The sequence below is a fragment of the Artemia sp. Qi Xiang Cuo genome, chromosome 16 (assembly GCF_049724085.1).
Source record: "Artemia sp. Qi Xiang Cuo chromosome 16, ASM4972408v1, whole genome shotgun sequence".
NCBI lineage: Eukaryota > Metazoa > Arthropoda > Branchiopoda > Anostraca > Artemiidae > Artemia > Artemia sp. Qi Xiang Cuo.
Window position 1 is genome coordinate 33997260 of NC_142809.1, and position 13564 is coordinate 34010823.

The window sequence follows — 13564 nt, forward strand, 5'->3', positions numbered from 1 at the left end:
TGACGGGGGGAAGAGTGCACTTGACGCTGGATGAAATTTCCACGGAGGAGTTTTCCGGTAGGGGAATATTTCATAGATCCAGATTTACCGGCATTATTTGAAAAACGAACAGAAATTATTCCATATATGAAGGGTTGCCCCTCTTCAATACCTTGCTCTCTACGCTAAAGTTTGACTGTTTGTCCCAATTTTGTAAGAGCCTCTACTGAAGCATGGGGGCCGTTGAATTAGTATAGGAAGCTTTTTTAACAGTACTAACAGCTTTAGGTTAAAGAGCAAGGTTTTGAGGAGGGGGCAACCCTTCATATCCAGAATAAAGCTGTCAAAATCAATATGCAAATTTTGTTTCGATTTTTCATGTACGGCGAGCCAAATTCGAACCTGCATTATTTGAAAAACGTTCAGAAATTAAATATTTTTTTTTTAACCGAAAGTAAGGAGCGACATTATAACTTAAAACGAACAGAAATTATTTCGTATATGAAAGGGGCTATCCCCGCCTCAACGCCTCGCTCTTTACGCCAAGGTTTAATTGTTTTAAAAAGTAGAGTTGTGACAAAGAGTCAAACTTTAGCGTAAAGAGTGAGACGTTGAGGAGGGGACAGCCCCTTTCATATACGGAATAATTTCTTTTTAAGTTTTAATGTCGCTTCTTACTTTTAGTTGAAGAAAAAACTTTTTTTAATTTAATATATTAAAAGCTCGGCTATCAATGCAACATCCATATCATTATCAGCTGACAATTTATGAATAAAAACAGAGCTCCGTGTCATTCACATCATACTTTAGTGTGGTTTTTCAAGATGGGAGACTAAAAACCTTTTGTTTCAGGTTTTAGACCATTGCAAGTCGATTGACACTTCTGGAATTTTTATTCCCCCGCATATTGACCCTGTTTAGAAAAAAACGATGTTTGATGGCATAAAATGACAGAAAACGCCTATTTGCTGTGGTATGTCAAGACTGGGGGCTCTAAATTACTTTGCGTTGCCAATTTCCTTTCAAATTAGACCTCTCCCAATATTCTACAACCGCTGTTTTGATGAGATCATCCGTTGGTAAAAAAAACGAAGAAAAAAGGAGGCATACCAGTGATTCCCATGCAAAAAAGTGACTTACCTTGTTGTTCAAGGTAGGGGACTGTAATTCTCCTGTGGCGGGTTTTTGACCCTTGTGGTTCCATTGATTCACTTTTCTTTTGGTTCCGATGCCATTTTTGAGGGTTTCAGGCTTTTCTTCAAAATTCTCATTATTTAGATTTTGTGATAAGTTCTTACTATTAACGTTAATCGAAATAATAATTGTCATTCTTGAATCAACTACAAACGGGAATTATTTCTCAATGGGCAGTTTTTTTTTCTAAATACGTTTTTAAACTTTTGGTTACTATGGTCTGTGGTTCGCTCTTCACTTGGTTGCAGCTGTCCCTGGAAAAATGGTAGGGTAAATATGCCTCTGCAAATGCACTTGATGAATTTTGGCACAACAACAAGTTGAATACATTATTGACCGGATGAGAAACCACAGACAGATTATGACTATCTCCACATGTATTTTCAGCATAAAAATGTTTTCCAAATATCCTGTGAAATTTCCCTTTCCTATAGATGTTCATTTCGTGTCTCATTAAAACAAATGCAAACACTCTTATTAACTAAATTGTTTTTGTACCAAGTCAAACATAGTTGGTTTTTGAACCGTAAAAACAGGGGTTTGGAACCGCCCTCGAGGCAGAACAACTATGTTGCTGTATCAGCACAAACGGAAAACAGTAGGTCACTTACTTAAAGGCGCTCTAGATTTAACACAATTTAGTACCAGAACATGTTTTGCTTCACGTCGCTTATACTTGCTGATCAGCAAATGACGTAATAAGACGTCATAAAACCACTAGTTGCGGCAACATTGATTTTTCTCCAGTCGATTTTTAGAACTTGGATAAACAACATGTGGAAACTATTAGCAACGTTACTGCTAGCGGAGATAGCCCATTGTGGCGAATTTCCCCTTTTAATGCCAAATGTTTCACCAGCCAAGGTATGTGGAATTATTTGCCGCTGCGAAATCCTTTCGGTTCTGGTGCATTATATCTAACAAACGGAAGAAGTCAAGTTTGGTTAATGCTAATCTAATAAAAAAGGATGAATATATAATATTAAATAAACAGATGTGGGCTATATATATGCATATTAGGGGGGTGGGGGTAAAGTATATCATATACTAAATACGTAGCCTAACCTAAGGAATTTTTCCCCCCCTAATCCCCAAAAAACAATAGTTAAAATATTGTAAACGCAATAAGCAATCACGCTTTGCAACCCATTTATCTCTTGCAAACACCCGTTTCACGGGTTTCCATTAGTTTTTCCTTTTACAGTCTATAGAGCTGTGTTGGATATAATGCACCAATGCCATCCTTTCATTCACATCAGGGGTGTCCAGGCTGTGGCCAGCGCCAGCACCGTGAATTAAATTAATAATCAATGTATGGAATAGTTTTCCGGGTACATTCGCTATCCACCTATCGTTAATGCTTAAGTCCGAAACACGGCGAGCTGGTGCTCCAGCAAGCACATTGTTGGACGTTTTTGATTTACATGGTCACCAATAATTTTATATTTACATTGCGTTAAATAATATCTCTAACAATACCATCCACTAATTGTGCTCGTAAACTCATTGAGGTGCGAAGCAGGAATATCCTTTTCAGTGTCGTCAGTTCTAAAAATTTATGAGAGAGGAAGGGGGCAAGATATATTTTCAAAATCCTGGGGAGGGGGTAAATTTTGTATTGTTTTAAACTTTCAATGAAAGTACCAAAAAAGGTCTATTTTACGAAAATATTGTTACTGTTACTACTACTAAAAACACTACAACAACAAGCTGCCTACGCTCCTGCCCCACCACCAGCCATTCAAAGATTCCCTTTTTAGACCCTCTTGAGAAATTCCAATTCCCTTTCAATCCTTCTTAGACCCATTTGAGGGTGTCCTGCATCTCGTTCGGTTCTTGATAGATGGCCGAAAAAGATGATCTTTGGACAGCATTTGGCGAAAACCCCCTTCAAAAAGGTGCTTCTAAAATCTAGGGAAGGGAAGCAAAGAAATCTAGAAGACACATGCCCCCCTCCTCTCAATCGACACCGCTGTTCTTTTTAATTTTGTGTTTAGGGTCGGTTTGAGAACATGCTATGGGTTTTCCGAGGATAAATTCAGGGAAAATTCAAAGCGTAGAAACTAAGCATATTTTGGAGATATAGAAATGAACTTTAGTGCAATTGTAATTTTGTAATTGTTAGCCTGTAGGTATGTAAGTTGTGCTAAATTCAGGAAAAACAAATTTGTGCAGAGCTTCGTCAGTAGCAAGTTTCACGATTTAATGTCAAGGGCTAATCCATTTACATATCTCAATGTAGTTCATAAGAGTTTTACAATCGTATACGTTTCGACCTGAATTTTATGATTTCGCGACCTCCAAATTTTCAGCGAATATAAAACCCTTCTAAGAACGAAAAATCAGTCGGAGATAAAGAATCCTTAGTATCGAGCCCAAAAAATTATTTCGCTTCATTCAAAAGCAGTTCCATATTAAAATGCTAAAAATAGGACCCCAAGTGCTATTATACTGGAGTGACAGATACAGACTACTGGAAGACTATACAAACTATTTAAACTCTTAGCCAAATTTCGGTTCATTTATATTTTGAAATATTCCAAAAAGTAGCCTACTTCAATACAGAACTTATGTAAACAGTTACACCATATTGAGCTCAAAGCTGTGCAAAACTTACCTAGGCACTATTCATCTTGCATGGACTGAATGTTTTACATTGTTTACTCGTTTTTTGTTGTGTTTTTATAGGTTTCTTTTTATAGGAATGTTACTCTTCTCTTATTCTGCTGGGCATTGAGGAAATATTTGATTGTGCCTATAACAAGACAAAGCCTCCCTAGAGCCAATTTTCCGAGGCCTTCAGCCCCAACAACCCTTAGAAAAGTGTTTGATATGTCCCTTAAAATCCTAAAGCCACAAAAAACTGCTTCTAATATCTTTTGTGGTCTTTTTTATCCTTCAAACTAAGCTGAAAAGAAAAAATCATGTCCAGTGGTACAACTATTGTTGCCAAATTTTGTTTCCTAGAAAAAATCAGGTTCAGGTTTTCGGATATTCACTGGTCCAAAATTGGCTAAAAACCAATTATTGATAATTACTTATCAAACGAAATCAAGCTTGTTTTTACATGTAGTTATATTTATTGTTATTTTTGATAATTAGACTTTGTATGTGGTATTTATCCCATAAGCCTTCACATTGATGTGAAGTATCTTTTTTTTATACAGCAGACACAAATTTGTCATAGAAATGCAGCTTTTTTGGGGAAATTAAGTTTTCTTACCGGGCATCATGTAAAATTTGACCGCTCAGCATAGACGGGAGGCTATAAATTTTTACTATATATTGAAATCACACAGTACAAATGAGCAACACAAATAGCCCTTAGACAGGAATAAATCCAGTCATCAATAGTCTAGACATGCGTTCGGGAAATGGTTTCATGTGTTTCCTAACCAACATTAAAAAAAAGTACCGTATTCAAAAGAAAAATATAGAGTGACCTCAAAACTTAAAAGGAGTAAGAATTGCCAGGAAGTACCAAATGAAAACCAAAACTACCATGAATTAAAATAAACAATGAACACGAACTAAAATAAACATAAATTTCCATAATTAAAATAGGATTTTGCCAACCATCAAACCCCAAAATTCTCAGAATGTCACTTCTGCTTTCCTTTTGCCCACCTCCCCAAAAAAAGACTTTCCATATCTGAAAGTTCTTAACGAAATAAATTTATTTTTCTTTTGTGTATCTCCCACCTAAAACGGTATCCACCGCTGAAACAGCATTTATTTGGGGTATGAAAAATGCTTCAAAGCACAAGCAGATTGATAAAATGGTATTATTAGTGGTTTCAATTACGGTTGCATAGTGCGAAACACCCGACAATATTAAAACCCGAAATTAGATTCAATTGGACGAACAAATTGTTTAAAAAAATTAAAATTTATAAACAATATTTAGAAAAAATAGTTCATACAAAACAGATAACCATAATGCTGGAAAGAGAGCTTGTTTTAAACTAAATATCTAACTGAAAGTCCTAATGCTCATTTAAGGACTGACCCTCTTCCTCTCTTCATCGTTTCTATGCCTTTGGGCACCAGCAAAGTTCCAGAAATATCTAAGCGAAAATTTCCAAATAACCATTTCAATCAGAAAGGCTAAAAGGTCCAAAGGTATGCCTCGGGTGTTCGAGAGAACAGAAGAAACAATCAATCCCAGGAACGAGATCCCAAAAGTGTGTTAGTAGCCCAAATAAAAAATAGTCTTCGTAGATTTTCATTGTGTGTGATTGAAATACAAATTGTACTCGGCCATTTGGAGTTTTGGGGGGCTCGCCCCCCCCCGGTGTGTGGTAATTCATGTCCGGTTTAAGGTTGGTTTTATTGTTCATTTTAATTTATGTTTGTTTCACTTTGAATTTTTTTATAATTCGTAGTGATTTATGCTCTATTAAGCCTTAAAATAATGCGTTAAAGGTGTTTTCTAACCAATATAGCTTGAAAAACTATGAAGATTGACGCTAGAACAGATAAATGTTTTAGTTAGGTATCGTTGATCTTAAAACCAAGAAATTGCTCCTCAAAAAATTGTCCAAAGCTCAATCAGAATAGCTAAAAGTCAATTTGGATTGTTGCTGGAATCACTGAAATAATAATTACAATGGAGGTCAGGTTCTGCAAACTTTTTGCTGTCAGATTTCGCCGCCCAAAGTCAAGTCGTAAACAACCTCAACTAGCGAGAACCTGACCTGTTTTTCTTTTCCTTTCTCCATATACGGTGAAATACCAGTTCTTATGCTTGGTATTATGAGCTTATAATCAAGCAAAGTAAACAAAAATAGAACTGAAAAAAGAAATGAACGGAAAAATAGTTGGGTGGAAATTTATTAGCGACTGGGATATTCTAAAGTGTATTTTACAGAACAATTTTGCCCAATCAGATGAAAGATTTCCCGCTTGCTTTGTGACAGCCGTGCTGTGCTGAACGAGGCTCTTCCAAGAATGGTATTTATGCTGTGACTTCTAATTAAATTTTGAAGTAGGAACCCTGGTTTGGAGACATAATTCTAAATAGCAAAGGATTTATATTCCAACACCTTCGAGCTGTTTCAATCATAAGATTCCATACATTATGGCTCACCGTTACAGGGTTGAAGTCTGGACCTTACAGAGCAAGTAAAAGGAATTCGAATATATTTTTTAGTATTACAAACGATTACGAAGATGCTAATTATTTTGATTAGAGATAAAAAAATGACGAAACAATTTGGGGCTGTAGGAAGTCAACATGAAGCTGGGAATAAGTAAAACATACGCATGAAGAATAAATAGTGATCTGAGATCTAGAAAAGGGATAACGCCTGAACAATTAGCTTCCTGGATTGGGTTTCTTGCTTTATTGTAAACCTTAGAAAGGAACTTTAAAAGAGAACGAGAAGTTGACATCTATACTATTGGACTTTAAGGAACTAGGATTGGATCAAGCAGTGAAAAAAGAATTTCAAAATAGATCTAGGAAATATGTTTCTTTAAAATACTGAGATTCATGTATATTAATACTACATGATTAGTTACAATGACGTCAGTATTTTTTTTTAGTAAAAAGTATAACAAGCCTATAATAACCGAAATATTAAAATGAAATACAAATTCTGACAAAAAACTGAATCATCACATATATGATGGTTTAACACGCGTACCTTTTGAAAGTATGCTTCTCTTTCAAAAGTATCTTTTGAAAGTATGCTTCTCTGGAGTTTGATGTCATAATTGAGTGACTCCACTGCCTGATTTCCTGCTGTTCATTCTTTACTAGTCCAACTAAGAAAAAGCCAAAGGTTTTTTCCTGTGTGTAATAATATATATTATTATACAAAGGAGCTACACACCCTACACACTACTCCATTGTACAGAATCCTTCTTTATAAAATGTGGTTATTATTTATTAGCAAATGCATAAGAAATTACGTTTCTTTTATAATTGTTTGCACTAATTTTGAGTACCTTCCTCGTTTTCCATGAAAAGTTTTGAGTATATTTCTTGTTAAAAGCAGAATATGAGGATACCTTTTTTTTCAAAGTGGCCGATATTTACCCTAGCTCATAACGATATGAGCAATCTTTGCTATAGATCCTTTTTTTTCCAATCTAGCAGATTCTTCCTTGACTAGCTGCGACTGAGCAGTGCCTACATTTTTTCCACGTTAGCTATCTGCCTAGGGATTATCTTGTTCTCTTTTTTCCGTTGTACTATATGTAGTCCTGGTCACACCTCTTCTTTTTCTAAACAATTATTTTTCTCTTGGTTTCTTTCTACTCTTCTTTCTTCTATAGAAACGAATTGACATATGTGCATTTACATTTCCCACATGAATGTGTTTAAACTAAAATCCTTTTTTTTTGACAAAAATTACATCTTAATATAAAAGATGATGAATGACGTCAAAATCGTGAGTTGCAACCATAAATGACGTTACAGTACAAATAATTGATCAATAATTATAATCGATCTTAAAATATTCATCCTTTCATTTACACCCTAATCCTAAAATGCAAATCAATTGCGATTAATTTTAGAATTTTTTCGTAAATTTTACAAATTTCAAAAAAATTGCTTTGAAGCGTAAATTAACAATTTTGGGAAAAGCTCAACATCATGCGGAAGTTCAAGAATGAACTTTTACAAATGATGTTTGAATGTATGAAAAGGAATTAACTGAGATACAAATTATTGAAATGACAAATTTTAGAGAAGAGTTAGCAAATGGAACACGAGAGCTTCCATGGGGAAACAAAGTAGTTGCTAATATCCTTGGAGATGAAATTTACGCTCAGACGCTTAAACAACTGAGGTCTCATCGTAACAAATTGCAATTGATAAGGAAAACACGTTATAATGAGAAGCAAATTGAGTTGGAGATGGTGCAAATAGACAAATTAATCCAGTTCATGGGTGAAAATAAACAGGATTGGCAAGCAACTATGGATTGTAAGGGACTTAATTGGAATGTGGTGGTAAGTAATGCCAAACTTAAACTGCAACATCAGTATGATGACATACCGACACCTGAATGGATAAGTTATTGGTGTCGCTACTGTAGACCATGCCTGCTTATTAAGTTACTAAATACAGAGGACGAAAAGGAAATGAAAGCTTTGATGAGGAATCCCTATTCAAAAAATGCGCAACGATTGATGCAACTGAAATTTCCGAAGCGAAATTTAGATTGGATCAATCTACAAATTCAGAGAATTCAAGCTGAATTGATATTAGCAGTAGAAGAAAAAGAGGAATTTCTGGAGGCAATTAAAACCAAAGTTGACACTACTTTTGAAAAAAGTGTGGGAAACTTGCACAGACTGTATCCATCGCTAACTTACTATGAACTAAGAGTCGGCTATGATCAATTCCAAGAGCGAAAGAAAGCTTTCATGAGAACTATGTAACGCACATACGTAAAACACACAGCACAACAGCCTTATAAACAAAGTCAGGCTTGGACACAGACATACGAAGAATATTATTCAAACATAATGAGTAAGCAAAATCAAGCGCAAAGAAAGAGCGACCTAGGTGAGTCTTATAAACAAACTCAGGCAAGGAGACAGAGAAGTCCGCGTAATTTTTATAGACAAATTGAGGATTGTAGACAAAGGAAGCAGGATCATTGTGATAGACCAAAGGAGGCTTGGCTGGAGAGCAATTCATAGGAGAAGCTCAGTACAGTGGAAAAGACTGAACGGAGTTTGAAAGAGCTTAAACGGAGGTTGAAGACGATGAACTAGAGTGATCCCCCTGAAATTTTTCTATAGGACTTTCCTGGGAAAATTAAAAAATGCGATTGTGCCCTTCCCTCGTCTCAGGATAAATACCCTGATTTTCTCCTAGGGATAAGATCTGTGTGCACCTAAGGTTATAGCTAGTCGCAATGTATGATAATGTTTTTTGTTTTGGTTTGGTTCTTAAATTGAACAGAGTATTTTGTTAAATAGAGCAGTATAACAAAAAGTATGGTTTTTTTTTCTCAGTATTGATCATTATTTGACTTGGGTCTCAGAGACGAATAGTCAGGTTTACCACCACCCTCTCTTCCCAGGATCGTATAGGTCGCCTGTGCGTCCAGGGGACTTGTCGGTCAAGTTTCAATTCTAAAACTCGGTTGCGCATCTGAGACTTTGGCTCTGAAGCTTTTATTCACTTCCACCAAGTTGATTAAAGAAAGAGACTTGGAGGAGTCGGACCCTGCGTAACGTGAAGAAGTAATGAAAATTGTAATGAATTTTTTTTATGTTTACTATTATAAGGTAGAAATGAAAGCAATTATTGCATAATAGTGCTACATATCTATTACATTTAAAGGGGATAATTTTTTCCAAGTGAAATTAAAGAGCGATATTCAAATCTAAAACAAACAAAATTATCCTCCTCGAGGGGGGGGGGGCTTGCTGAGTTCCTGGCTCGTAATGATAATCTTCGATTAGTACTTTACCAAAAGTATTTTTGTGTGCAAGAAAATTAGTTAGTTAGAAGCTGCAAGTGTTTTCTGTACCTATTGCGTTTTGAAATATTTAAACCGAAAACTTTGTTATTTAAAGTAATGTGAATAAATTAATGACGAGACGAGTAACTCAAAATTAACTATCTTGAAACCAAATTGGATCAAAATAAAAATTATACGACTGGGATCGGCTTGACCGAAGCCCTATTAAGGAAACTTACAGTCCCCTGGCTTGAACAACAATGAATGAAAAAGAACTGACGTGTCCTCTTTTTTTCTGTTTTACCTTCTTCACTGCTAACAGGGGACAAGGACATCTTAGAGAGCTGTTTAAGGGCTCATGTTAAAGGAAATTTCCATATCTAGTGCCTTTTATAATTTACAAGACACAATATTGAAAAATAAAATCAAGTTTTGATATAAAAAAAACTGTATCTTCGTATACATGATGAATAATGATGTCATAATCTACTTGCACATGAAATGTTAGTAATATGTCACTTCAAACAAGGCACTGGAATATCTTAGAGAGCTATTTAAGGGCTCATGCTAAAGGAAATTTCCATATCTAATGTCTTTTATAATTACAAGACACAATATTGAAAAATAAAACCAATTTTTGGGTAAAAAAAAATGTATCTGCGTATACATGATGAAGAATGATGTCATAATCTACTTGCACATAAAATGTTAGTAATATGTCACTGCAAACAGGGCACTGGAATATCTTAGAGAGCTATTTAAGGGCTCATGTTAAAGGAAATTTTCATATCTAGTGCCTTTTATAATTTACAAGACACGATATTGAAAAATAAAATCAAATTTTGATAAAAAAAAACTGTATCTTCGAATACATGATGAAGAATGATGTCATAATCATAGTTTACTTGCACATAAAATGTTAGTAATATGTCACTGCTAACAGGGCACTGGAATGTACTAGAGAGCTATTTAAGGGCTCTTGTTAAAGGAAATGTCCATATCTAGTGCCTTTATAATTTACAAGACACGATATTCAAAAACAAAATCAATTTTTTGACAAAAATCTGTATCTTCGTATGCATGATGAAGAATGATGTCATAATCATAGCTTACTTGCACATAAAATGTTGCATATGATAAGAATGCACATAAGAGTAATATGTAACTCAATATTTAGGTAAGTATCGTGGCTGCAGCCGCAGCTGCAAACCAGTAAAGGACGAATCTCGCCTCATAATAACCAAAAATTTATTATTTTCAAAGCTCATATAGTCAGCGCGCTTTGAAATGCTTTAAAAACATCAATATCAAAGGATCCTCGAAGCCCATTATATAATCACTAAGATCAAGAAACACAAGCTGATTGGCTGATTGGCAAGCTGATTGGCGCCCTTGGCTTATTTCCCCGTTTTGTTAATGTTTCTTGGCTAGCAGTGGTTTAACCGAAACATTTACTTTTTTTTGAAATTTTGTTTATCCATTTAAAAGCCCATTTTCCTACACATTTATAAACTATTTTCTTTTTCCTCTAGTTGAGCTGGTATAATTACTGGAACACCAGCGAGGATTTTGAGAAATATCAACGAAATTAATAAGAAAATAAATTATTCATCTTTACCTTTTTTTTCAGTTTTATCACAGAAATTAACAAACGAATTAAAAAACAAATATTAAAGTTGCTTTCAAACCCAACCTAACTATAAGATGTTTAGTAAATTTGGGCAAAGATGATATTTTAAAAAACATACAAAGCGAAGCTATTCACGCTGAAGTTTTTTAGTACTTTAAACAAAAGCTTCTCATTGTTCTTAAACAACCCTTGTGTTTCAGGAGTCGTTCTTAAGGAATTAGAACAATATTAAAACTTTAGCGTAATGAGCAAAATGTTGAGGATGGAGCAAGCCCCCTCATATACGTAATAATTTCTATTTGGTTTAAGCTTTAATGGTGTTCCTTACTTTCAGTTGAAAAATTTTTTTTTATATTTAATTTTTGACCTTTTTAAATAATGCCAGAAATAGACCTCCACGGAAAGATACCCTTTCCCTCGAAAATACCCTCTAGAAAATTTAATCCCGGTGAAAATTTACCCCGGACAATTACCCTTAACATCTCCACGCGCAAAATTGAGTTGGCAAAGAGAAAGCAAGACATATAAAATAATTTCATATAGGAATTCTGTCAAATCCCCCAGCGTAAAATTTCCTCTGAAAAGTTCATCCCCTGGAAACCTCCCTTCCCATGAGAAACTCCCCCGTGGAAAAACCCCCCAGCAGAAAATTTCCCCCCCACCCGAAAAATGAATGCAGACTTCCCAATAACAAATGCTCCACGATTCAACGGACAATTTTTTTTACTTAAAGACAAAAAGGCGGGTCATTTTGTCTCCAAAGGCATAGTTATTGGACCTTTCTACTGTGTAGAACAAAATAACTATGTCAAAATTTTGATCCGACGATTTTGGGGAAAAGGGGGCGTGAGATAGGGCCTAGTTGTCCTTTAATCTTTTTGGTTACTTAAAAAGGGCACTAGAACTTTTGATTTCTGTTTAAATGATCCCTCTGCCGATGTTCAATGACTGGGTCGATAGGATCATCCATGGGGAAAAAACAACAACAACTAAACAAACACGCATCCGTGATTGTTCTTCTGGCAAAAAAAAAAATACAAAATTCCACATTTTTGTAGATTTGAGTTTGAAATCTCTAGAGTAGGATTCTCTGACACGCTGAATCTAATGGCGTAGTTTTCGTTGAGATTCTTTGACTTTTGTGAGGTGTTTTCCGTCATTTTGAAAATCAGACAAATTTTCTCAGGCTCTGAAATTTAATGATGGGTAAACATTAAACTGAATGAAACCTATATATAGGGAATCAACGTTATAAGCCGAATCTTTTAATACTTCTACTGGTATCAGAATTCTTTTTTTAGAGTTTCGGTTACTATTTAGCTGCGTTGGTCCTTACTTACGGTTTGTTACCACGAACTGTTTGATATTATGTTGGGAGAAACCAACAAAATTTCGAAAATAAAATCTAGCAGCACGAAATTCTAGTATATTTATCCTCAAAGTAAGATAAACAAAAAAGAATCGGAAACCTCCGATTTAGCACTTGTGGAACTTAATCATTGAACATAAGTAGTAAGGCCATAATATATTCTGGAAGGCCCATACCAGATTAACATGGGATTTCTGGAAGGCCCGTAGGGGGTGTATAAGTGTAGCTCCTAGTCCCTCGCACCTGTGCAATGCGGTCTGCTGGCAAGATTTCCGTGACATCCCTAGCAAAAGTAGCATAGAATTTTAAATGGTCAGATAGGAAAAATAGTATGGGATTTTAAAGGTGCCCTATGACATCACGACAGCCCTGGCAGACTTCCCTTGGCATGCTCCAGGATTCCAATTTTGTTTCAGTATTGGCAAGATTTCTACGGGAGCCCTGTTTCTAGCTTGCAGACCTCCCATGACACTCCCCAGCTGTTCCATTATTTCCCCTTAGCAACCGCCATTGTTTTTCTATCCTCCCGTATAATTGTCTAGACTTCCATTCTGGAAGACACCCAGGATTTCCGTGACCAGGTCTACTATGGATGACGCCATCGTATCTGACAAGGTAGACTCCAGGAACCCATGGGGAATACCGATTGTAACCGATTACGGGACACACGTGGGTGGTGTGCAATGACGACGCTCATCTTAGGCAATGAAAATGAACACTGTCACATAATACTTTTTTTGCCTTTTTATTTTTTGCCCGAAACGTTCAGCGCTTTTTTCTTTCTTTTAACTTAATAATTTAACTTATGTAAGTTCAGCGCATCTTACGCAATGAAAGCGCACATCTTACCTAATAATAACCCGCTCACTGTCACATAATGCTTTTTTGAGATTTTATTTTTCGCTGAAATGTACAACGAGTTTTTCTACCTTATTTTTTTTTTACTTACGTTCTTTGTCCTAG

General features: G+C 35.5%; 1 protein-coding gene across 2 annotated transcripts in view; it reads left to right on the top strand.

The window, feature by feature from the left end:
* The first annotated feature begins 1882 nt into the window (after positions 1-1882).
* Phm (Peptidylglycine-alpha-hydroxylating monooxygenase) overlaps positions 1883-13564 on the top strand; it is a 66832-nt gene continuing 55150 nt past the window's right edge. The window contains exon 1 of one of the 2 annotated variants that reach the window (XM_089102649.1): positions 1883-2037. In XM_089102649.1, coding sequence (XP_088958775.1) covers positions 1948-2037 — 90 coding nt within the window. In that variant the 5' untranslated portion in view covers positions 1883-1947. The remainder of the gene's footprint in view (positions 2038-13564) is intronic. The other variant, XM_089102650.1, reaches the window with a different exon arrangement.